Source organism: Amphibalanus amphitrite, unplaced genomic scaffold, assembly GCF_019059575.1.
Source record: "Amphibalanus amphitrite isolate SeventyFive unplaced genomic scaffold, NRLGWU_Aamphi_draft 000000F_arrow, whole genome shotgun sequence".
NCBI classification, from domain to species: Eukaryota; Metazoa; Arthropoda; class Thecostraca; order Balanomorpha; family Balanidae; genus Amphibalanus; species Amphibalanus amphitrite.
In genome coordinates, this window is record NW_024881498.1 from 49,600 (window position 1) to 76,224 (window position 26,625).

At 47.4% G+C, this 26,625-nt stretch overlaps 1 protein-coding gene across 2 annotated transcripts in view; it reads left to right on the forward strand.

Annotated features, from left to right (window-relative positions):
* The window catches only part of LOC122379558 (dnaJ homolog subfamily C member 5-like), a 122,983-nt gene that overhangs the window by 12,696 nt on the left and 83,662 nt on the right, over positions 1-26,625 (forward strand). For both annotated transcript variants that reach the window (XM_043361963.1, XM_043361883.1), the window contains exons 2-3: positions 4,984-5,122; positions 20,114-20,398. In XM_043361963.1, the coding sequence (XP_043217898.1) occupies positions 4,984-5,122; positions 20,114-20,398 (424 nt within the window). The remainder of the gene's footprint in view (positions 1-4,983; positions 5,123-20,113; positions 20,399-26,625) is intronic.

Genomic DNA, 26,625 nt, shown 5'->3' on the forward strand with positions numbered 1-26,625 from the left:
GTGGGGGGGGGGGGCATAGTGGGTCCGGTCTCTCCTGCAGACGTAGGTGAGAAAACGCCACGTGTGTGGGAAAACGCAATTCAGTTCTTTACAACCTAATGTAGCATTTGGTTGTGATTTCTCGCGTTTAACTTCATCAAAGTCAATTAAAACGGTCTCTGTAACGGTCTAAGCCTTGAGAAAATGTGGAAAATTGGAAAGTAAAAATATTTTTGCTTGAGGAGTGTGCATGAAACGCACGGCATTTTATGAGCGAGCGCCTCAATTATTGAACATCCTCCAATTCCGGATATGTAGGTATATAATATAATAGTGGGGAATAAATGTCTCGTTATCGGAATTCCACTATCTGGCAACTAGCCCTATGTAAACGCGGCTATTATATGTTTCACTAGGAATCGAGCGCAATTGTACTTTTAGCCAGAAAATAAATGTTTGGGTAATTCTGGCCTCTGGGACACTCTGTATTAATTGGAGGAATGGGACTTAGGAGGAAATGCGATTGCAAATCGACCCACATCCCTGTGTTAGCCAATGACGCCTTTGGGGCCAAGGTTGGGGGTATTCAGTTTAGCCTTTTTGTTTTTCTGTGATATCTCCGGCACCGTGAAAGATATTGGCTCCTTCAGATGAGTGCCTACTCCAGTCACTACTTATATCCAGTAGCCAGTAGCCACTCAGATGATTTGGGATCAATCAGGTGATAAGCGTACTTTCAGACGACCAGGGGCCCCCAGTCGACCAGGGGTTCCCAGGCGACCAGGTCCTCCAGATGACTAGGGGCCCCACTGCCCCAGGCGACCAGGGCCCTCCAGGCGACCAAGGGCCAATGCGATCAGGTCCCCAAAGCGATCAGGGGCCCCCAGGGGGCCCCCATGCGACCAGGGGCCCCCAGGCGACCAGGGGCCCTCTAGGTGACCAGCGGCCCTCAGGCGATCAGGGGCCCCCAGGCGACCAGGGGATCCCAGGCTACCAGGGGCCCAAGGCGACCAGGGTCCCCCAGGCGACTAGGGGCGACCGGGGGCCCAGGCAACCAGGGGCCCCCATGCGACCAGGCCCCCGGATACCAGGGGCCCCCTGGGCGACTAGGTACCCCCAGGCGATCAGGGGCCTCAATATCATGCAACCAGAGGCCCCCCATGCGACTAGGGCCCCCTAGGCGACTAGGGGCCACAGACTATCAGGGGCCCATACGACCAGGCCCCGGGCTATCAGGGCCCCCTAGGCAACTAGGGGCCCCCAGTCGATCAGGGGCCTCATGCGACCAGAGGCCCCCCATGCGACCAGGGCCCCCTAGGCGACTAGGGGCCACAGGCTATCAGGGGCCCCCATGAGACCAGGCCCCCGGCTACCAGAGGCCCCCTAGGCGACCAGGGGCCCAGGAAACTGGGGGCCCTTGGATGACTGCAGGGGCCCCTCGGGTACCCGGGGCACATGAATGAAACTTTAATATCAATTTTTCTTCCGAGTAAAAGACGTTTTATCCAGTGTTTAAAAAAAAAATATCCTGGGGCCTGAGGGGCCCCCTGAGCGCCTTCGGCGCTCAGGGGGGGGCCTTGGCCCCCGTGGCCCCCCCCTTGGGTACGTCACTGTTAACCACATTTGAACGCAATTCAAACGTTATTTGAGCGACAATCACCAGTCCACCCGCGCAACGGTTCGCCGCGTTTGAAATAGGCTGCAGTGACGCTCGGACGCGGCGTGCCGGCGGGGGGGGGGGGGCAAAAGATAGTATGGCCCCCCCTTTGACCGTCTTGAGGGGGGGGCATGGCCCCGTTGGCCCCCCCCTTGGATCCGCCCCTGTTTGCAGCTGATTAAATTAATGAAGGGCGAATAAATTCAATTTTTGTTTAAAGGGGCCCTCCCGGCTCTCACCTTCAAAAAAGATAATGAATAGGCGTGAAAGTGCATGTCGCTCGGTTCAGAAAGAGCAAAAACGAATATATACCGAATTTCACCGAAAGATATTCACCGGTTTTCAAGATATTTAAAGGTAGTGTGCCAGCTTTCCTGGACCATATGGAGATAATCACTGGCGGATCCGGGGGGGGGGGGGCACGGGGGCCATGGCCCCCCAAAGGCCTAAAGTGGCCTGTTTGGCCCCCCCAAAACGTCAGCAAAATTGCTAAGAAAATATACCTTGATGGAGGCTTTTAGCCACTTGGTGAAGTAAAGCTTTCCACAGCATAATATGGAAGCAATATGGTAGCAGTTAGGGTCAGTCAAAAGTTGTGCGAGCGGAGTCGACCTTCAAAAAAAGACTGTTGTTGGCACGTATTTATGGCGCGGCAGCTGGTAGTTGGCGGTGTTTCGCGTGGTGTGGCATCACTGGCGGATCCGGGCGGACTTGACTTGGCGGACCTTGACCTGACCTTCACCAAAACGTGACCTAAGCTGGCCCCAAAGGCTACCTGACCCACATAATCGCATTTGTCATGTAAAATGGACCATAAAACATGTATCACACCGCACACGACACTTTCATATTTTGACCCCAGATGACCCCCAGTGACCTGACCTCTGTGACCTGACCTGGTATCAGTGACCTCAGATAGCGAAGTATGTGTTTGATGAACAATTTACCATCGATGGTTTTCAAAAACTTACCAATTTACTCGATTTCACAACACATTTCTTGAAATGCCTCCAGCGATGCCATTCCTTGGGATTTGTCCCAAGATCTTGGGATTTGAACATTAACATTGGGATCTCGTGATTTGCGCTGCATATCTTGGGATCTGGCAGAAGCTGATTTCATGCTGTCGAATGCTTTTTTCCTTGGTCGATAATAAATTTAGGATGGATTTGCCTCACGGACGGTTAATAGCATTCAAACACATTGAAGTAACGGACGAAGCTTGCGATGTTTCTTGCAGGCATTATCTTCCCGAGGTCGCAGGATTATTTTTGTACCATTACTTGTTATGGGTATAGTAGCAGCTTTCAGTCGCTGTTCGCAACTGGCGCTCATTTGTTTAATTTCCAACTACCGATCAACGGGGATGGGTGGTTTGGCGGCATGATGTTGGATGGCTATGAAAAGCTTTTACAAACATTATGCCCCCAAAAATATTTCAGAAAGCGGCTCCCGCACAAAGCGTTTCATTTTACAGTTTTGCTCTATGGAGGCTTATCCGTTGACCGCGAACCAAAATAAGGGCAATTTGTCTTTGATCTCGGAAAAGTGTCTGGTCACCTGACCTCTGCGGCTCTGCTAGACCAAAAATAATCAAAGCGTAACCTTGCGACCTTCACAACACTGCTGACGTCTTTAACTATAGTCCAGGGGACGAGTTAGGTCCTCGTTTAGACCCCCTCGCCATCGTCGGCTTGAAAATTCATGGGCCCCAGCGGGCACTGGCTTACGCGCAGATTCACAGCATAGGCTTTTCGATTTCGGGATTCACATAAGCTTTTAAGAGCTTGTTTTGGAGCCCATATCTCAAAACTCAGTGGTGGAAAACACTAAAAATCAGCCTGACCTCACCTGACCCTAGCTTCTCCAAATGTGTCACGAGACAAATTTCGAAATAAATCCAAAATGCCACATACTTTGTTTCCAGGACGTTCTAACAGATTCGAACTTTGTATTTTGGGTCCTTGACCCACCATTGACGATCGACGAATGACCTGACCATAATATCAGATACCACCGGCTTCATGTTGTCTAGGCCAGCATCTTCATTTTTCGTGAAGCTCTTATACTCGGTCAGGAACCGATCAGCTGTAGGAGTCCGATCGACCCCCTCCCCCCGGCCTCTAGGTACATTAGCTGCTGTAAAGACGCCAATAAGGACAAGGGTGGACCCGAAGAAGAGAACGTTGAATACTAAACACACTAATATGTCTATAGATGGCCTTGCTAATATGTCCAAAATAAGCTATGGATTTACTTGGGGTACTCCTAAGGATATGCGATGGGTAGTCTTGGGATTCGAGACGAAAATCTTGGGAAATTCTGGTCGAGATCTTGGGATGGAGCAAAAATGTGGATGGCATCACTGCTGTGAACGGTGAAAATCCCACCTTTGACCTGACCTGTGACGTCATCGGTTTGACCTAGGTCAATGAAATTTGGTCATAAGGTAGTTCCCGGGTGAGGCTATCGAACGCCGTTTGGATTTTGAAAATCGGCCGGTAAATTTCCGAGATCTTAGGGGGGCCGTAACGCCCCCCCCCCTACGGGTGGTAGGGTCCGCCGGTAGCCCTACGGGGCGCGGGTTAACACCACTATGAACAATAAATGCACACACTAAAATCGATATTACCGATAGCGATTTTATCAAGTTGATTGATTGATAAAAATATGATAAGATATATGATAAGATATGACGTTACAGAGGAAACCCCTGGCTGTGTTTTACGGGCGCGCTGCCAGCTGTGCCAGCATGCATTCCGTGAGCTAGCGTCAACCTCCGATAGTGTTGGAGGTATAGGCTTGTTGATGTCTCTATGGAAGTCAAAAGTGGCTGGCAGAGTGCCGCGAAACACCACCCTTATTTTTGCACAATAATGGCGTGATAACTGTTCCTGCAAGAAAATATAAGGTGAACTGTGAAGTGAAGTAAAATCAGGTCAAAAATTAATATATACCCAAAAGTAGCAGTGTATGGAGTAGGTACCTATATTCTCATTACCAATAATATGATGCACAACAGGCCATGGAAAAACCGGTGAATGTTCAATTGTAACCCAATTTTAATATCAATATGGCACTTGGCATTAACAGTAAAATACTGTTATGTGGTGGCTATGAATAGCCCCCCCCCCCCTACCCCCAGTGGGGCGCGGGTTAAATAATCGCTGAAGCGTGTGAGTCGCTGTTCTACATAGAGCTTGCTGTTGCTGTTTTGACTTATGAGTGAGTCGCTCCTCTTTTGTCGCTGTTTTTAAGTCGTTATTTTTTCTGAATCGCTGCTTGAGATGTCAGCCGGAGAAAATAAGTGACTTGAAATTAGTGGTTATATTTTTTACGCATTTCAGAACAACTGGAGAGTCACTGTATCAACTTTTAGGACTGGAAAAGTCTGCCACACCCGAGCAGATAAAGAAGACCTACAGAAAGCTCGCGCTGAAGTATCATCCTGACAAGAACCCCAACAACCCAGAAGCAGCCGAGAAGGTAAGGACACTGTGCTATTTCAACCGTAAATCGAATCGAATGAGCCTGGGATTTTATCTTATTCACCACAGCTTGACCTCCCAAAACCCAACGTCCAACCCTTGGTCCAACCCCCCCCCCCCCCCGCCCCGCCCCCCATAATATTCGCCCCACATATTTTCTTTCAATCTCACAGTCGGCCGGCTGACCTTGGCCGGGTCGGACGCGCGAGCGGTGCTCTGCGTGCGCGACCGTCTCAGTCGGGGAAACTGTGGTAAAATCCTCCATTTTTAGAAGCCTTCCATTTTTGGAAGAATTTTCCACAAATGGGTACGCATTTTCCAAAAATGGGTACGCTGGTGACGTAATGGTACCCAAATATAGAAAATGTTGTGCATATGTTGGGGCTTAACGATTTCCGCCGAACATGACGCAAATGCGACTGTCGCGCCTGGTCGCATTCAATTCAGCATAGTGAAGTGTCCATATTTTAGCGTGGATGTGTAAATCCTAGCGTGGATGTATTTTATATCATTTTTCAAAGTAACGGTTCATGGAAAATTGATGAAATATACTGAAAAATGAAAATTTTATTGGACTTAATCGAACATTTTGTTAGAAAGGAGCACTAGAAACGAAAACTACATGCTCTTAAAAGTACAGGGTGTCCCAGAAGTCTTGAAGCTTTTTTATTTTTGTCGTGTGACCTTGCTATGCCACTGATTAACCCGCGCCCTGCTGGGGGGGGGGGGGGGTGTTTGAACACCCCCCCCTGTGGTTTTTCGCGAATATCTCAAAAACGGGCGGCGCTCCCGCCGCCGTTTTTGGTACACCTTATCATACATCAATTCTACACATGTTGTGAAAATTTCAGACCAAGGTCATTCAAGTTCAGGTCACCAGGTCACTTGAAGTGTCCTCACCTCATAAAAACTTTCAATGTCTGTCATAGCTACACCGAGTGACCGATCGCTTTGAAACTTACAGCGATTGCTAAGAGCAATAGCATGTACAAAATGTATATCTCAGAATTTTGATATCGATGACCTAAGGTCAGGTCAATTTTGCGACCTCCCCATTATAAGTCAATGGGAGAAAATTGAAATGCGCCTCTTTTGGATGAAAGACATTATAAACACTCCCAAACACCGAATCACAAGTGGTTTAGACACACTGAACTTGAAAATGGTGTCCGTGACCCTTGTTTATGCCCTGAGGTCATCTAAGGTCACGAATGGTATCTAACAGTTTTTCGCAAATAACTTTTGATAGAGGTATGCTAGAGCGATGAAAACGCCTTAGATGTGTTCAGCTCGACGATACGGATCGACTGATATGCAACATGACCCTTTCCGGTCAGGTCATGACCTTGACCTGAGGTCAAATTTTCAAGTTGACCTTTCAAGGTCAAGTCATAGTTCATTCGATGCGTCTTGACGAGAGGAACACGATGCCGCTAAAAGTAAGCTCGTACAAGGCTTGGGTCAAAAGTTATTGCAGAAAAACTGTTTTAGAAAAAATCGGCTATTTTTGCAATTTTTGCCCCCTGCAGGCAAAACCGTTGACGTTAGGTCAAATCTGAGAGAATTACTCAGAAAGGGCGTTAAAAGAGCTATCGAATGCGCTTTTCCGCGGCGCTGTAGCTCTATTGGTTCCCGAGTTATGCGTTGGCTTCTTGGAAATTTTCGACATTCGACCTAGAAATCGGCGAAATTTTGCCTTCAATGACCTCTGGTGACCTGACCTTTGACCTGACCAAAAAATTGACCGAAGTGATTTCGTCATTATTTTTGACGCTCTTTCGAACGCCGCCTTCCGCGTATCGCTACGTGGCCCAGGAGCCGAGTTACAAGGGGGGGTGTTCAAACACCCCCCCCCCCAGCAGGGCGTGGAAATCCAGGACCCCCAGCAGGGCGCGGGTTAAAGCAAATGACGCCTCAAACGAAAGAGAATGAACTGAAGTTTTGTATTTTCATGCGTAGAGCACCACTTTAGTCAGGTGGCCCCCATTGTGAGTCGCACAAGATTGAGCACGAGAGATCACGTTCTTCGCTGCCGCCAAGATCTCCCGGTTTGCGAAACACCGGTGTCGCCATGCCCGTTTCTGGTCAGCTTCAGAGCCTTATTTCATGAAGCGAGCCAGGAAACAGAGTATTGGATCTCCGAGAAAACATTAGCAACATAATGATTTACTGATCAGAAAGTCTCCTGACATGTTTGCACGCATCCATTACGAAAATAAGGCACAGCTGCTTGAGCGCGCTAAGCAACAGCCCGTTGTAGGTAATCCTTTGATTCGTCGCATTATTATGGTGCTAAAACAAATATCAACCCGTCGCAAATATATGTCGCTAATATTATGTCGCTCGCTTCAGGGAATAAGACTCTGAAGCTGACAAGAAACGGGCATGGCGACACCGGTGTTTCGCAAACCGGGAGATCTTGGCGGCAGCGAAGAACGTGATCTCTCGCGCTCGTTCTTGTGCGACTCACAACGGGGGCCACCTGACTAAAGTGGTGCTCTACGCATGAAAATACAAGCATACAAATGTGGCGCACTTCCGTAGCAATAGAGGTGACTGAATTTAAAACCTAATATCTTATGTCTTTTTTGCATTTAATCTGCTCAAAACATTCTCAATTAACTTAACAAAAAAGTTAAACATAAAGTTGTCTTGCTTTGACTCATTGAGCACTTGCCTCTCTTGATTCGTCTGTAGTGCTGTCAGAAAAATGTTTCAACTGAAAGTACTTCTTTGCTGAATGAAATCGTCAAAATGCAAAATACTAAGCATTTTTTTATTGGCTGCCTCGTAGAAAATAGCAAAAAGAAATGTTGGTATTTCGGTTTAGTCTTTGAAGGTGAATTTGATAAAGATCAAAAATAAAATGAATGAAATATTTTGATAGATATTTTTTTTTCTGACCACCCTGCTGTCGCTGCGCGTATATTCGAATCCAGTATGAGTAGAGCATGGGTCCCGAAAAATTCTTCAGAAACTAGAGAAATTCTCGCGGGGCAAGACGTCTGTCAAACTAGCAGCGAGCAGCGAGCAGCGAGTCCAGCAGCGAGAAACGGGCCATCCCGATTTGGCTGAAAATTTGCTCACAGAGCCTTCTCAGCACGCTGATTCCGAAAATCATGGTCTCTAGGGTGGGAATCTTCACCATTCTCGAGATAGAACTCTCTAAAGTTCTTTGCACCCGTGACCGGGCCATCCCGATTTGGCTGAAAATTGGCTCACAGAGCCTTCTCAGCACGCTGATTCCGAAAATCATGGTCTCTAGGGTGGGAATCTTCACCATTCTCGAGATAGAACTCTCTAAAGTTCTTTGCACCCGTGACCGGGCCATCCCGATTTGGCTGAAAATTTGCTCACAGAGCCTTCTCAGCACGCTATTTCCGAAAAGCATGGTCTCTAGCCCTCGCCCATGTAGGGGGGGGGGTTGGTGCAACCCCCCCTGAGGTTTTTCTTAGCTACACGCCGAACCGTTTCAGATAGCCTGCTCAACTTTTCAGTACCCTTTGGGGCATCCTTTGCGCAACTTTTGATACAAATTTTTGTCAAGGTCATATCAGGTCACGGAGTTATGACGTCATAAAGGGAACAACCTCCGGCCAGATTTACGCTAAATTGGAGATTGCTTCACAATGGTATAAATGCCGACTGACCTGATACACTGATGGATTGTTTTAGAATCATAACTGGCTGATTTGACATTGGCACAATGTCCGTTGACCTTTTCAAGGTTACTAAAGGTCAAGGTCAGGTCAGTGACCTCGGTTGACCTGTAATGACTTCTTGCACTTGTATGCTTTTTCGGGGTATTTTGATGCCCTGAATTCGAATTTGCTATCCATTTCAGGCATCGTCAGTTGTTTCTTGTAGTTCATTTTGGGTCAGGGTCAGGTCAGTGACGTCACACGCCTGACGTGACCCAATGCACAAATGACCTTGCAGACTTCCGATGCTCCCAACGCATCATTTTTTGAGTTATGACATCGAAATACACACCAAACGATAGAGAATTGATCAAGGATCACGATAGTGAAGGTTTCAAGTCGATATCTCTTACCGTTTTGCCGCATCCGCGCGGAAATCTGAAAAAGCTAGATTTTTCCGAAAATTTGACCTTTGACCGGTCATAAGTAGGTCAAATGTTGACCTAGGACCAAAAAATATACCACCAATCGCGAGATCTCGTTGAGAGCAATCCGGTGGTCTTTTCCGCTAAGCTCTACGACGCTCCGTTTTCAAACGCCAGGGGGGTCGCCCCCCACCCTGCATGGGCGAAGGTGGCAAAACACCGTTTACGGGCGAGGGCTAGGGTGGGAATCTTTACTGTTATCGAGATAGAACCCTCTAAAGTTCAATTACCACCCATGACCGGGCTACCCCGATTTGGCTGAAAATTTGCTCACAGAGCCTTCTCAGCAGTACGCTGATTCCGAAAATCATGGTCTCTATGGTGGAAATCTTTACCGTTCTAGAGATAGAACCCTCTAAAGTTCTTACCACCCATGACCGGGCCATCCCGATTTGGCTGAAAATTTGCTCACAGAGCCTTCTCAGCACACGCTGATTCCGAAAATCATAGTCTCTAGGGTGGGAATCTTTACCCATCTCGAGATAGAACCCTCAAAAGTTTTCGACACCCGTGACCGGGCCATCCTGATTTGGTTGAAAATTTTCTCACAGAGCCTTCTCAGCACGCTGATTCCGAAAATCATGGTCTGTCAAATCGACCGGGCCATCCCAGTCAAATCGGGATGGCCCGGTCATGGGTGGTAAGAGCTTTAGAGGGTTCTATCTCGAAAACAGTAACAATTCCCACCCTAGGGACCATGACCCAGTAAACATGCCGACGTCGGCCCGACGTCGGCCGACGTCGGGGTGACGTCGGCAACTCGGTATTGGCATGCCGACGTCGGCCCGACGTCGGTCCAACCTCGGCACGACGTCGGTTGGATGTCGGATATGCCCGCATGTACCGACGTCCAGCCGAGGTCCAGCCGACGTCGGGCCGATGTCGGACCGAGATCAATTGCTGAGGTCCAGCCGACGTCGGGCCGACGTCGGGGTGACGTCGGACCGACATCGGCCGCTGTTTTGACCGTTAAAATAATGTAAAATGCATGTTTCATGTTTCATAAAGAGCTTCTGTATTCAAAATATCCTCAGGAAACTCAAATCTTCCTCCACGCCGCAACCCCCTGATCCGGACTGGACGGGAAACTTTATCCCATTTGGGATTGCCCGTAAGCCGAGCTCACCCGTAGCCGGGTGCGGTGAGTGCTTGGGGGCTGATCGGCCTATCCTTTGGTCAGGCTCAGCCCCGGCAACTCACCAGGGCCGGGCCCAGTTCATATAGAAAGACCAGTCGGCAAGTGTCACTTTGCCAAAGTGCCACTTATCAAAGGGACACTTTGGGAAACGTTGGTGCAGGTGTGTAAGAGTGGCTATATGAATCCATTGTGGGGTCGCCCTTTCCAATACGAGTAAGTGTCACGTAACAGCAATGGGACCAGGGACTCTATATGAACTGGACCCAGGGTGCTCGCCAAGAAGACCAATGTCTCCATCCTATCATCCTTCCGGCTCTGAAATGGTCTTGTCAGACCGAAAGGGCATAACCCAACAAAGCAAACTACTTTCGTTATCTGGCTGCGTGGTGTAGTGGTTAGCGCACTAACCTCGCGTTCAAATGACACGGGGTTCGAACCCATCGCCGGATGATGCTTTTGGCGTGTTGTCCCAGTAAACATGCCGACGTCGGCGACTGGGGGGCTCGAATCCCGCCGCCGGTTGATATTTTTGGCGCGTTGTCCCAATAAACATGCCGACGTCGGCCCCGTCGGTCCAACGACAAACGATCTCGTCAACCTCGGCAAACGACCTCGGCCCGACGTCGGCTCTACGTCGGCTGGACTTCGGCTGGACGTCGGAACATGCGGGCATATCCGACGTCCAGCCGATGTCGGGCTGAGGTTGAACCGACGTTGGGCCGACGTCGGCATGTTTACTGGGGATATTCGGAATCAGCGTGCTGAGAAGGCTCTGTGAGCAAATTTTCAGCCAAATCGGGTTGGCCATGGGTGGTAAGAACTTTAGAGGGTTCTATCTCGAGAACGGTAAAGATTCCCACCCTAGAGACCATGATTTTCGGAATCAGCGTGCTGAGAAGGCTCTGTGAGCAAATTTTCAGCCAAATCGGAATGGCCCGCCCAGTAAACATGACGACGTCGGCCCGACGTCGGGCCGAGGCTCGGCCCGACGTCGGCCCAACGTCGGTTCCACCTCGGCCCGACATCGGCTGGACGTCGGATATGCCCGCATGTTCCGACGTCCAGCCGAAGTCCAGCCGACGTCGGGCCGAGATCGTTTGCCGAGGTTGACGAGATCGTTTGTCGTTGGACCGACAGGGCCGACGTCGGCATGTTTATTGGGACAACGCGCCAAAAATATCAACCGGCGGCGGGATTCGAGCCCCCCAGTCGCCGACGTCGGCATGTTTACTGGGACAACACGCCAAAAGCATCAGCCGGCGATGGGATTCGAACTCCGTGTTATTCGAAAGCGAGGCTAGTGCGCTAACCACTTCACCACGCAGCCAGCTAACGAATTTGGTTTGTTTTGTTGGGTTATGCCCTTCCAGTCTGACAAGACCATTTCAGAGCCGGAAGAATCATAGGATGGAGACATTGGTCTTCTTGGCGAGCACCCTGGGTCCAGTTCATATAGAGTCCCTGGTCCCATTGCTGTTACGTGACACTTACTCGTATTGGAAAGGGCGACCCCACAATGGATTCATATAGCCACTCTTACACATCTGCACCAACGTTTCCCAAAGTGTCCCTTTGATAAGTGGCACTTTAGCAAAGTGACACTTGCCGACTGGCCTTTCTATATGAACTGGGCCCGGCCCTGGTGAGTTGCCGGGGCTGAGCCTGACCAAAGGATAGGCCGAGGAGCCACCAAGCACTCACCGCACCCGGCTACGGGCGAGCTCGGCTTACGGGCAATCCCAAATGGAATAAAGTTTCCCGTCCAGTCCGGATCAGGGGGTTGCGGCGTGGAGGAAGATTTGAGTTTGCTGAGGATATTTTGAATACAGAAGCTCTTTATGAAACATAAAACATGTATTTTATATTATTTTAACGGTCAAAACAGCGGCCGATGTCGGTCCGACGTCGGCCCGACGTCAGCTGGACCTCAGCAATTGATCTCGGTCCGACGTCGGCCCGACGTCGGCTGGACTTCGGCTGGACGTCGGAACATGCGGGCATATCCGACATCCAGCCGACGTCGTGCCGAGGTTGGACCGACGTCGGCATGCCGATGCCGAGTTGCCAACGTCACCCCGACGTCGGCCGACGTCGGCATGTTTACTGGGCGGTCATGGGTTGTAAGAACTTTAGAGGGTTCTATCTCGAGAACGGTAATGATTCCCACCCTAGAGACCATGATTTTCGAAATCAGCGTGCTGAGAAGGCTCTGTGAGCAAATTTTCAGCCAAATCGGGATGGTCCGGTCATGGGTGGTAAGAACTTTAGAGGGTTCTATCTCGAGAACGGTAAAGATTCCCACCCTAGAGACCATGATTTTCGGAATCAGCTTGCTGAGAAGGCTCTGTGAGCAAATTTTCAGCCAAATCGGGATGGCCCGGTCATGGGTGGTAAGAAGTTTAGAGGGTTCTATCTTGAGAACGGTAAAGATTCCCAATCTAGAGACCATGATTTTCGGAATCAGCGTGCTGAGAAGGCTCTGTGAGCCAATTTTCAGCCAAATCGGGATGGCCCGGTCATGGGTGTCGAAAACTTTAGAGGGTTCTATCTCGAGAACGGTAAAGATTCCCACCCTAGATACCATGATTTTCGGAATCAGCGTGCTGAGAAGGCTCTGTGAACAAATTTTTAGCTAAATCGGGATGGCCCGTTTCTCGCTGCTGGACTCGCTGCTCGCTGCTCGCTTCTAGTTTGACAGACGTCTTGCCCCGCGAGAATTTCTCTAGTTTCTGAAGAATTTTTTCGGGACCCATGCTCTACTCATACTGGATTCGAATATACGCTGTCGCTGCATGGCGAATCAGTGCACAGTGACTTAAAACAAGAAAACTTTGTTTTCATTTTTTGATTTCATGTTAATTTTAAATGTTTTTGAGCCTATCAAATTATATAAGTATTTAAAATTTAGTTCAGTCGTCCCGGTAAATGCCGCAACTGCGCCATGACTGTACGCTAATCCTATTCCGTTTGTGATACGAATAACCGGCCGTCGAGGAGTGAGCCCGGGTGAGCCAAACAAGATCCGTTTGACGTAGATAAAATGAATTAGTCTCATGTAACCGGTGCCGTAGATACGTTTTTGGGGAGCTGATGCGCATTACCGTAGTACGTATTTGGAACGGATTGCTCATGTAACCCCGGTATATGTGGTACGGTGGTGGTGCGTCGGACCGCGCGCTCTGACTTCGGCCAAGAAAAATGCGTCAGCTGATCATTGTCATTTCTACCACTTTCATGTGGTGAGATGGGGTCATAACTTTAGAGACGGCTGTTTCATATCAATTATTTTACATAAAATAATATTTCAAACCATAAATTAATGTTCGACAGCCAACTTAAAGAAACAATACCAATACAGGCTTACAGTTTAAATTCGACATTGTGTTGTCTACGATTAGACAGCTGGGGCATTCCACGATAGATCGTACCACTTTTTGTCAATTTGACACCCTCATCTCTCGGATTTTAACGATAATTGGTCTAAGGGGTAATCAGGGACTCTAAATCCTCCTGTAACAATTTCAGGCTTATCAGATGAGTGGTTTTTGAGTTATAGTGTAAAACATGTTTTGGATCTTGCGTTGCAGCCCCAAGTTTGGAGGACTGGCGAACTCATCTGCTGTGCGTTTGAAGCAGTGACCGGCAATGCTCGGCGAGGATTTGGCTCCGAAAATCAAGACCGGTGACTCATAGACATCGAATGGTCCCTCGCGCCGGTCACCTCTCCAGAGAAAACGGAGACTTGGCGTGTCCTTGGGTGACATCTTTATCTGGCTGAACATAGCCTTCACATCTGAGCAGAGCCCATACTGCCACTCTCTCCAGCGGAGCAGGACGCCTGGAAGAAAATTCATGTTGTCGGGTCCCTGCATGAGATAATCATTCAGACACATCCCCTTTGATTTCGCCGCCGCGTCCAGCACGAGTCGCACCTTTCCAGGCTTGTCTCGCTCGTCACTGCCAGGAGCGGCAGGTACCACGGGTTGTGTGGCTCGTTTCCAGCTTCTTCTGGGGACAGCTTACGGAAATATCCATTGTTTTCCATCTCACTGAACCGTGAGGAGCACATGTTCGAAAGTGCTGCGTTTTTGTCCAGTTTTCTTTCAAACGATCGAGCTCGCTTCGCTGCCATGTCGTAGCTAGGTTTGAAGACGCATTCTTCGTCTCGACGTAGCAGAGGTGCCACCCATCGCTCGCCATCATGGTACAATTGTTCATCAAGAACAACCTGAGCCTTTCTATCTTCAAGGCTGTGTGGTCTGTTGTCGTTATATTTGCAGCCAAAATCGTCTGTACTCCAGAGGTCATTCGTGTCATCTCTTTTCGTGTTGAGAAAGTTGCTGGGTCGACATTGTCACTCGACTGCTCCGTTAGGACAACCTTTCCTGTTACCGTCCATCCCAGTAAGGTCCGTTGGAGCAGTGGCCCATTTGTGCTCGTCTTTCTGATCTCACGTGCATCTATCAACTCTGCATTATCGAGCCCAATCAGTATTCTGGGTGCTTCGATCAGTTCAGGCAAGCCCAGTTTCCTGACTTCTGGGTACAGGGATTTCAGCCTTCTGCCTGTGATTGTTGGAGACGTCATGTTAACCCGCGCGGGGCTGGGGTCTCCAGCCGAACGCGCGGGGCTGGGGGGGGGGTAAATTTTACCCCCCCCCCCCTGTTATCTCCCGAACTAATGGTCCGATTTGGAAAATTCAAACGCCAATCGAAAGCTCTCATCACGAACTACTAAAAACATGTACTTAATTTAAAGTTTGAGGTCAAGGTCAAGGTCAGGTCAAGGGTACAAATTGCAAGTTTCTACAGTATCGGCCTTGCACCGTAGTTGCCGAAGAATGGAGTCATGGACTGAGACTGATCGCCCAAAACGTGTTCTTAGGCTACCAAGACAATATTCGTTGCATACAATATCATTCAGAGGTCAAGGTCAAGGTCAGGTCAGGTCAGGTCACCAAAAAACAAAATATAGAAAAGGGCATGTGCGACACATGTTTTATGGGTCATTTTACTCATAGAATTTAATAGGCACACTCAATAAGTGATATGGACCACCTCTGGATTAATTTCAGGTCGAGGTCAGGTCAAGGTCAGGTCAAGTGAGGTCAAATTTTGAAGTTGGTTGTTAAGGCCTAAAAAGGTGTCTATCTGATGCAGTTTTTCACGGCGAATCGAATGGTGCTATTTTTGTTTCCGTACGAGGTCTAGAACTTCCAAAAAAGTCATTTTTCAAAAATTTGTGTGTCGTGACGTCATAAAATTTTGAATAACTCCCACATTTTTCAACTGATTCTTCTAAAATGTGGTACGTAGGTGCACATAGACCACTTCTCTGACATATATTCCGGTTTTTTCGATAGACTCAAAATTTTGGATTTTATAATGATTTTCCCAAAAAAGTCAGTTTTTTGAAAAAATTTAGGCCAAAATCCAACATTTTCAAAAAACCGAGATAGCCATTTGATAGACAAAGTAAAATTACGTATAACCTTTTTTGTTACGTCTTGATTCCTTTAAAAATGAAGATGTTAGCGGCGTTTGGACTTTTGCCGTTTTTGAGGCGAAAATGGCAAACATGACGTCACTAAAACGTCAATTTCTCAAAAATTTTCCGACGGATTTCGCTCAAATTTTCAGGGAACGTGTCAAATTGATGTAAGAAAAGGTACTGAAAGTTTGGCGGCGCTGCGCGCCGCCGTTTTTGAGATATCGCAAAAATTCGCGAGGGGGGGTAAAATTTACCCCCCCCCCCCAGCCCCGCGCGGGTTAAGTCGGTCGATGCTTATGACGTCTTTCAGTTGGAAGACTCGACCAGTTTGGATATTTTGCGCTTCGAGGTCGACAGCCATCGTTTGCATGGTGTTGATGCCTGACACTGTTTTGATGTCCATTTTTCCTTCAGGTCCTGACAGTCCCAGTTCTTCAGCCAGGGACCGGTCCATCAAAGTTATGGAGCTGCCTTCATCTAAGAATGCCCTACATCTCTTCTTTCCTTTGGCAGTCACTACATCAATGACACAGGTCTTCATTAAAATCCGCTGTGTTGAAGCTGGCTGTGTCGCGCCGATCACCTCAATCGGTGGGTCTCCTCCAATCCTCCATGCAGAAGGACATGATGCCGCTGCTGACAGCCTTTCATTCGGCAGGGCCGCTTGCGGTGGCAGTTGTTGGTGTCGTGTGTTTTGGATAGGCATTGAATGCATACGTGGTTTTTGGTTGCCCACTGCTGACGGTCCTTCACTGTCATCCGTTTGAATGATTCACATCGTTGTATGAAGTGTTATCCATCGCAGAAATAGCATCGTACCTCGCTTGTCGTTGCACAAGTCATTTGCTTAGGGCGAGACACGGGACGCCTTTCGACTCGTTTCGTCTTGAGTCTGGCCTCACTCATGTCGGTGTCCAGGCAGAACCGTCTGTCGCGCACATGACTCCTCATGAATGCGCAAAACAGTTCACATGTGACTCTTCCGCCGCCAACCTTGGATCTGCCGTACAAGCCCCATTCATTGCGGCTTTCCTTTGGTAGCTTCGCGGCCAGCTTCTGAATAACGCGAAGGCTATCGAGCTCGGCCGCGTGCCCGATCGATCGCAGTATGACGATTGTGTTGGAAATATCTGTACAGAATTGTTCCAGTTGTTCGACGTCATCTTCTCTGAGCTGGGGAAAGTTCAGCAATTTGTTTACGGTCCTGCTGACGATAATCTGTGGGTTTCCGAATCGTTCCTCGAGAATGGCCCACACTTCTTCAAAGGAGGCTCCCGTGAGCAATGCGCCATGGACGGCCTGGAATGCCTGTCCTATGAGCCGCTCCTTCAGGTGACGCAACACCTGTACCTTTGAAATCTGCGAATGAATTGCATCCATCACTTGTGCCTTGAAAAACGGGAACTCTTCGTATTTACCGTCGTATGCGGTAAAGTCCAGTTTCGGCGCATCTCGCAAGTAAATCGTTTTTCCCGTCAAAACCTCGTCCACGGCTGTACATGACGGTTTCTTCGGCGCTGTTTCGTATCCAGCGGCTTGGAACGGCCTGTTTGACACATCATTGTCTCTGAAAACGCCTTGTGCCTCGTCTGGCATGGCTTCGATTAGTCGTGAGTCAGACGACGAAAGTGAGTCTGTGACAGAAGCCGAATGTCGGCTCAGTCTTAATTCGTTTCGGTGTTTGAGCTTTTCTAAAGCAAGTTGTGATTCTCGAATGATCACTTCGAGCCTTCGCTCTTCTTCCTTTTGAAGCTGTGCTGATTCGATACTGCATTCTGACAACGAATCGCATTTTGCCTCTGAGACCGTCTTCCAAGTTCTGATGGATCTTGGAGCCGGTGTCGGTGGTGACGATCTTCGTCTCGGAGTTGGCGTCGGCATATTACGCCTTACTGCCGGTACCGGTCTATCCATTTTAACTCTACGTTACTTATATTTAATGTAACTTCCGTTAAATGCAAATAAATATTTTATTCAAGCAAGTTAATATTATGCTTACATATCAAAGAAAGCCGGGTTTTTATGATGTTACCGAAGTAACTGTTTGTTAAGATATCTATGTTATAGTTCAGAATATCGATAATATTCTAGTGGAGACCGCGATTTTATAACTGAATAAGTTTATCACAAATCCAATTGCAATACTCGTATATATTGCCTGTATAAAATCTCGAAACGATCCGTCACAAATTCTCACAATTTTTCAGAGCAGCATGCGACATAAAAAGCGAAAATAACAATGGAAGGCGTGAATATTAGGGACAGGTCCTTTCCTATCCCGCGCCCAGATGGGGTCTGCCGAGCAACGCGGTCTGATGGGGGGGGGCCATTTTGGCCCCCCCTCAGATCTCGAGAACCACGCAACATAGCGACAAGCGGTAAACGGTGTTGGATAGCCCCAACAGGGAACTACCTTGTGACCCAATTTCATTGACCTCGGTCAAACCGATGACGTCACAGGTCAGGTCAAAGGTCGAATTTTCACCGTTTACAGGCATTTCAAGAAATGCGTTGTAAAATCGTGTAAAATGCATTTCATTGAAAATCATCGATGGGGAAATGTTCTTCAAACACATATTTTGCTATTTGAGGTCACTGATACCAGGTCAGGTCACAGAGGTCAGGTCACTGGGGGGTCACAATATGAAAGTGTCGTGTGATACATGTTTTATGGTCCATTTTACATGACAAATGCGATTATGTGGGTCAGACAGACTTTAGGGCCAGCTTAGGTCATGTTTTGGTCAAGGTCAGGTCAAGGTCAGGTCAAATTAGGTCAAATTTCAAAGTTGATATTTTTGCATAAAATGGGTATCGATTCGATGCAGCTCGTCACGGGGAGTTCAATGGTGGTCTCCGTTTTGCGCTACGAGGTCTAGAATTGCTAAAAATTGAGTTCAAAAATTTGACGTCATCAATTTTTAACAGTTTTTTCGCTATAACTTGGCCAAAAAAAGAGATATCGATCTAAAATTTGGTATGTATATCGAAGAGCGCAGGGACTATCACATATATTCCGGTTTTTTCGAAATTCGAAAAATTTTTGGAAATTTTTTGAGTTTTTCTAAAAAAATCATTTTTTTTGATTTTTGGGGGTCAACATCCAAAAATTTCAAAAATCCGAGATAGCAGTTTTGTAGCGCCGTTTTTTCTCTACACAACCACATAAAGAACTTTAAAATTGCTTGTGAACTGTAGAATTGGTGAGCGTTTCAAGATGTCATGTTTTTTGCTCATTTTTACTCGAACATGACCTCAGTTTGACCTCAATAACTCCTGACCTGAGGTGACCTGTGACTTGAAATTTTGTGTGAAGGTGTCAAATTGATGTCCGGTAAGGTACCCAAAATTTGGCGGCGCTGCGCGCCGCCGTTTTCTCGCTATTTAAGAAAAACCACAGGGGGGGGCAAAATGGCCCCCCCCATCAGGGCGCGGGCTATAAATGTGAGGCACTCTCACAGAGCGGAATAAATCACCAGGTCAGAAGTTACCTGTAGTTCAAGAAATTATTAAAGTATCATGCGAAATAAAATGAAGCACAGTATATATGTACAATGAGATGCATCTTCAACAGGTGCGAATTACGGAAAGGTGTAAGTTACGGCAGAGCTTTATGAAACGAGGCCCAGGTCACAAACCCGGTACAAGGTCAGGGGAAAATTGGACTAGTTTAGCGGCAACTGAATGCCAGATTTTTTGTTGATAGCGTGAGTTCTATAGCACATAGCGCTACCAAATTTCAGACACGACTTGGAGCATCTGTTTGTCACTTGACCTAGGAGTTTTAGGTTCCAGTGACCCGATTTCAGGTCACAAGGTCACAAAAACTGGTACATTGTCAAAATAGCACTAAAATGCACTATTTTGTTCATGAAACTACAGTTCTTCATTGATTTCATTCAAACTTGCAGGATACGCTTAGCTCACCGAATGCCATCATATACACGCCAGTTTTTTCCAATTCGGTTGACCTGAGGTCATCTAGAGGTCATCACAAATTTAAGGAATTTTGCTTCAATGTGTAAAGATGAGAGATTTGTGTTCTATTTTAACGTTCTCAACCTTGATGGCTAATCATGTTATAGAAAAGACGTTACTCAGTCACTCAGATACTCCTACCCTCAGCCACTCACACCCTCAGCCACTCAGTCACTCACAGCGTCACTCAACGACTCAGAGTCACCTACCTTTGATATGATGTCTGATACCGGTGCGCCCTGTTCATCTGTCGCCAGTTCAAGGAGATCAACCGGGCGCATGCCACTCTCAGCGATTCAGTGAAGCGTAACATCTACGACAGCTACGGCTCGCTGGGGCTGTACATCGCCGAGCAGTTTGGCGAGGAGAACGTCAACACCTACTTCCTGGTGACGTCCGGCTGGTGCCGCGCCCTGTTCGTCTTCTGCGGCGTCATCACCGGCTGCTACCTGTGCTGCTGCTTCTGCTGCTGCTGCAACTTCTGCTGCGGAAAGTGCCGGCCGGCACCGCCCGAGGAGTCGGGAGACTACCACAACTTGGAGGTGAGAACCACGGGAGCACGCAGACAGGCAGCCAGCGCGCCTATTCAGGATACCTGAGAAGATGGTTCATTGTTATGCGCTGCCCGATGTCCTAAAATCCTCTCCATGAGGGCACAAGTTCCTGCGCATGAACACATTACCGCAACCTTGTACTAGTGCAGGTGAGTGACACTGCTCATGGACTCAATGAACCTTTAGGCATCCCGTTTAGCTCATAAGATATCACTGGCATCGCGTAAATCCTGCTCACGAACACGTTTAGGGAATGTCACAGCTGCGTCATTCTTTTTGTAACGATTCCTTCCATTTCGGTATCAGCTATATACTTTTCAACTAATTCAGACTAGAAACTAAGGTTAGTAAGTATGCATTTTCTGGTACCAATAATTTAAACATAGCTAGTATATGAAATTGCCTGAAGTCGTCACAGTTCAATACTATATTTTTTCATATACAAACAAAATGTAGATCCTACCTTGTGAGTCATCCAGATAAAATGGGCGCTTTCCGCGCTGTTGGTGTACCCGATGTTCTATATACTGCTTTGACCGGTCGCACGGCTGAACAGCTGTCGCTAGCACAGTCTCTGACAGTGAAATCCCGCTAGCCTTTCTTGTGCGACTGGTTTGCTAGTACACATTTTCGTATGGCATTTCTTCGTCCACAAAACTTCGTCCGCGCATTTCTTCATATCCTCTTTTCTTGGTGTTCACATTTTTTCGTCGGTGCATTTCATCGTAAACTTGCGGACGAAGATTTACGGAGGGGGGAGGAAATGATGCGTGACGAAGCTTTTCGGGGGAAGAAATACGGACGAATAATCGCGCGACGAAGAAATGGCATACGAAGATTTGTCATGGAATCCTTGGAAATTGAAGTCACGTTTAAGGCCATCAATTGTCACGTTAACAGTTTGTGTTGAGTTTATGTTGCAGTGACAGTGAGTGAGTGCGTACTGTACGAAATAATCACAGAAACACATTCTATTCCTCACTTCCACATGTTTTATTATGTTTTATTTTTATATCTGGTCAGTGGTCAAAAGTCATCACTGGGTAGGCATCATGGTTTTCTCATGTGGATTGTGATGTAACTACTAACTGGTGATATTGTAAAAGTTATTTTTAGTGCATGTTCATTTGTTGTAACTTCAACACATTTCACATTGCCCTATTTCTAGTGTTGACATGTTATATATTCACGTCAACAGTCAACACTCAATTTATATTTGCAACGAAGCCTCTGGAACAGTTGGTATTGAATACTTTATCTAGCCACCTTGACAGGGGTGAAGCTGTCAACGTCATCATGTTTGACTTTTCATGCGGATCTATGATCTCATTGGATCTCTGACAAAATGGAGGAGTCGGATCTATGATCTGTGTGGATCCCGATCCAGATCCATGGAATCAGATCTCAGATCCAATTTTCTGGATCCATGCATATGTCTGACTGAAAATATGGTTGAGTCATAATTTGAATCGAATCATACATTTGTTGTCATGTTGAGTCATGAGTCAAATCATGTTTTTCATGTTTGAGTCATGAGTCGAATCGAATCATATATTTTTTGTCATGCTTGAGTCATGAGTTGAGTCGAATCATTTCGGTTGAGAAATTTTGAATCAGAGTCGAGTCGATTCAATTTTAGAAAAATCTCTTCTGAATCGACTCACCAAAAATTTGAGTCGTATACATCCCTGCAATCATGGCAGTTGCACGATCACGCAGATAATTCGAATAAATCATGATCGCCAACCAGATTAGCTTTTGTAGCCCATATATGTCCATCAGTTAAGTTAAAAATACAAAGAGTTGAATTAAAGGCAAAAAATGTATTTATGTATAAAAAAACGCCGACCGCAAAACATCTGCTCACATGTGCATGCACAGGTCTGGCCCACTTACATTGCGCGCGCAGGGGAAGGGAGGCGTCTCGACCGCGGGTATAGGCACGATTAGTGCGTCCCGCAGGCCAGAGGGGGCCTCACTCACAGGCCACAGCACGAACACCACAGTTCACAGATTTCACTTTTTACTGCACAAATGCTGGGACAGCCCTCGTCGCTGCTCCAGGCTGCACGGCGGCCGCGCGATAACTGCTGGTTCGAAACCGCCGCGCCGGGGCCCGCTAACGGCGGGCGGCGACCGCTGATTGGTCCGCCAAGTCTGACGTCAGGCGCAGCTGACCATGTGTATGCTGACCAGCTGACCAGTACAAGTTAGGCGCCGGTTAAATAACCATGCGGCAACAAGTTTCCAAAACTGGTTAAGAAACAAACGTTGAAACAAATGTAGAGTTGGTCTGGATACTGAGAAGTTGGTGTGCATAGTAACTATTGACTCGTAGTTGTCACTTGACAAGCAATGCACCAGACAACGGCTTGTTTAAAAAGTATCAGTTGGTAAACATACTAAGAGATGATTGGTTATATTACACAAGACTTGTCAATTTGGTTTACAGTGTAGAACAAGCAACATTCAATTCTTCAAATAAAAAAATACATTATTAAACCAAAAAGTTCAAAATTTCGCATTTTCGGGGTACGGAAAGCCAAAAATAACTGCGCAAAAGTCGCTGCGTTTTCACATATGTTTGGAAGTCTAGAACGTTGTTGGTTCTTGGACAATATCAACCAAATTTCCAGGCTACCTTTCTCATGTGCAAGAGTGTCACTACATTTCGAAGATTAGAGTTTTAGAAAATCATAGGCGTGTTCAGGTAGGCAAAACAAAACGGGAGGGGGATATTTTGTATGCTTAACTCCGTTATATAGCGCCTGACATGTTTTGCGATGATAATTTAAGATCTGCGATACCTAACAATAATGCCTCTGCTTAGGAGAGGTGAGTCTGCGCGATATGTCAACCGTGTCAAGTGCACCAGAAAAAGGTACCACTTCTGATACCAATCAACACTGTCTTTGTAAATTACTCCTCCCGCCTTTGCTCCCCCTCACAGATGCAGCACACTCACAAGTTCCTTTCGCTCACATCTTTTCCATCCACCTACTCAAGTTTGCATTGCCTCCTATGCCTAAGAACTAAGATGTAGAAATTGAGAGACGTAGGTAATTGTGAATGTCTTATTGGACACCGATAGAGTCCTAACTCCTATGCATTCATATGATTGCAAAACTGGCCCACGTGGTTTGCAACGAATTGGGATATCAGTAACAAACACCCAGTTGATCGGTACCTAAGTCATTAGTTATAGGTACTTTGAAAAGGTCACAGTAGTTTTCACTTTCACTTTCCATCCTGTTATATATAAGCCTATAGGGGAAAGGCATTGTTTACTTTATTGCAGATTGCAAAGAATACACACCATTTTCTAACATGAAACACAATGTCAGGTGAAGCGCAATGAGATGATCTACAAAATGAGAGGTTACAAGCTCAGTTCAGTCGAGCATAACTCGTGATATAAGCCATGACGTGCTAGAATTACGAAATCGCCTACTGTGCGCTGGCCACTTTCTTTTGGTGTTATGAACTAAATGGCATGCACGTGCTTTCTGTTAATGTCACCTTTTTAATTATGTCAACAATAAGTATTTGTCCATTAAAATATTTCCCATTTTGTGTTTGCCGCCTTGCATTGTCGGAAAGTGTAGTATTGAATAGTAAATTCAATACTATAAATAGTAAATAGTAAATAGTAGAATAGTAAAATCCCGCTGCCGGCCGAAATTTTACGCAAGGCCGGGAAAGAGAATGTGACTTTAAATGGAAAATGAGGAAAAAAGGGACTCAAAACCAGTATAACGCCTTTTGGGGCGACTAACGGAGCGAGCGAGAGGGTGGGCCTTGCACGTGCGAAATTGCGAGGGGGTACCTCCAACTGACTTGTGCACGGCACCCTACTAACTGGTCTCTAGCGATGTGCCAAATTTGGGCACAATCGGCCCAGCCGTTCTCGAGATCTGGAAGCGGCACCCTGCACGTGCGCACGTGCAAAATGGGTCCCAACTGACTTGTGCACGGCACCCTACTAACCGATCCCTAACCGTGTACCAAATTTGAGCGCAATCGGTCCAGCCGTTCCCGAGATCTGGAAACGACCCCTGCACGTGCGCACGTGCAGCAGCACCCCATTTCTGGCACATGTATATGCAGTGCCTAGTGGGTGCCTACCTACATGCCAACTTTCAGCGCAATCGGCCAAGTAGTTACCGAGATATTGCAACAATTACAAAACTGACACCTCTTCGTTTTGCACGTGGCACGTGCATAAGGGGTCACCCACATGCATCGGGAATAGTCCAATACCTGGTAGAAGGAATGAAGCTACCCTACAAAAATTATCCCGTGTAAATCGGTCAAGTGGTTGCTGAGATATAAGCCTCGCAAAAGCGTGACCACGGCCGGCCGGCCGGCCGCTCATACTCAGAAATTTCCGTTAATCTAAGGAAAGACTACGCTCGCTTCGCTCGCTCCGTAATAAGGTAATTTAAACGATTTTCATAAGTTTTATGGTTTGTTCACTACTACAAACTCACTTGGCCAACTCCTACCAACAAAACGTGACGTCTTTAGTGGAGAACTTTCATTGTGCAATATGCAATAAGACAACGGACGTTATCCATACAGCATCATGTTCGGTCCGGTTTGGAGAACATTTGTTTTGATACTGATTACCCTGAGATGTTTCATTGTTAGCACCGAACATCCAGAGTACAGTCCCCTCAAAGCAAGACTGGTACAAAATGTCGGAATGTTACCCATGCCTCCACGGATGCGATCGTCCCATGCCCACAGAAGATTTAGAAGTTCAAAACTGTACCTGACCGTGCTTCTACTGATACTTTCTGGAGACATTGAGATAAATCCAGGACCGATACAAGTCATGGGCTCCAGGGATGATCAAAATATGAGGAATGATCAAAATGATGTTACTGAAAACTTTCTTCTAAATCGGACCAAGGCACTTCAAAAGAAATTTGATAGTTTAGATCGACCCGACTATTCGATCACGAGTCGCGATGGCATGCAGGTTACCATCAAGCTCAATGCTGCTCTCTTTGAAGTATTTAAGAACGAGTTTGGGAAGCTCATTGAACACAAAGGAATCAGAGTAACTGATCAAAAAAGATCGCATGACCGTACTCGGCTGATAACCAAGTTCTTTGCCAAAATTGAGTTCGAAACTTTGAAAGTGGCCATGACAAGCTATTTTACTACTTCAACTGTTCTCATTCAATCTAACCAAACAGGGCCTGATGGATTGGGAGCAGCCATGATTTTTACGACGTCACACTTAGTCCCCTTCCTAGATCAGCTGACTTCAAGGTTCCAGATGCCTATTATCCGCTCGGATTTGAAGCAAAAACTTCAGAGGTTGATTAAAGATGAGTCAAAATTGTGCAATATATGTGAAATGCCGCTAACATTCAAGACGCTTAGAGGAAACAAAACAGCCGGAGTACTGCTTTGCGCAGCCAGTATGTGCCAGAATATGTCGCACGTAACTTGCACCCAAGATAGGCGGAGTGATAACTGGCTGTGTTCAAGCCATCACGCACAACCTAAAATGCTCTCTTCGAAGATACTGGAGTCGATCCCCGTTGCAGCTCAAAGTGCTGGCGGACCTTATAAAGGGCCGCCTGCACCGCCTCTGCCTGTGGCACCGGAGCCGACACTTGCTCAGCGAGAGAGGTCACCTGCTCCCCTGGCAGTGGTATCGGAGCCGACATCGCCTCTGTCTATGGCATCGGAGCCGTCCTCTGGCCGGCTAGAGGAGTCAACTGCACCGCCGCTGCCTGTGGCACTGGAGCCGACCCCAGGCCAGCCAGAAAGTTCACCTGCACCCCTGGCAGTGGTATCGGAGCCGACAACGTCCCTTCCAGTGGCACCAGAGCAGCGAGAGAGGTCGCCAGTTCCGTCCCTGCCCGTGGCAAATGTACCGGCACCGCCCCTACTAGTGGCACCGGAGCTGACCATTGGCGAGCCAAAGGGGGAGCTGCCGAGATCTGGTTCAGGGGACAGGGAGCAAGTAGAACGGGTAGAGGGTTATAGTGGTGGTTGGGTAGGTGATGTGTTTGACCGCGTTGCCTCTGATACTGCAACGGATTTTACAGGGCACACTGTCCATAATGCTCACTCCGATTCGTTACCTGGCCCATCGTTCTTAGGCGTCACACTGATGGACGTTATGGAGGCCATTAGGCTCATGCAATTCAGTATAGACCAACTTAGAAATGAAATACGGGATATTAGGATGAGAC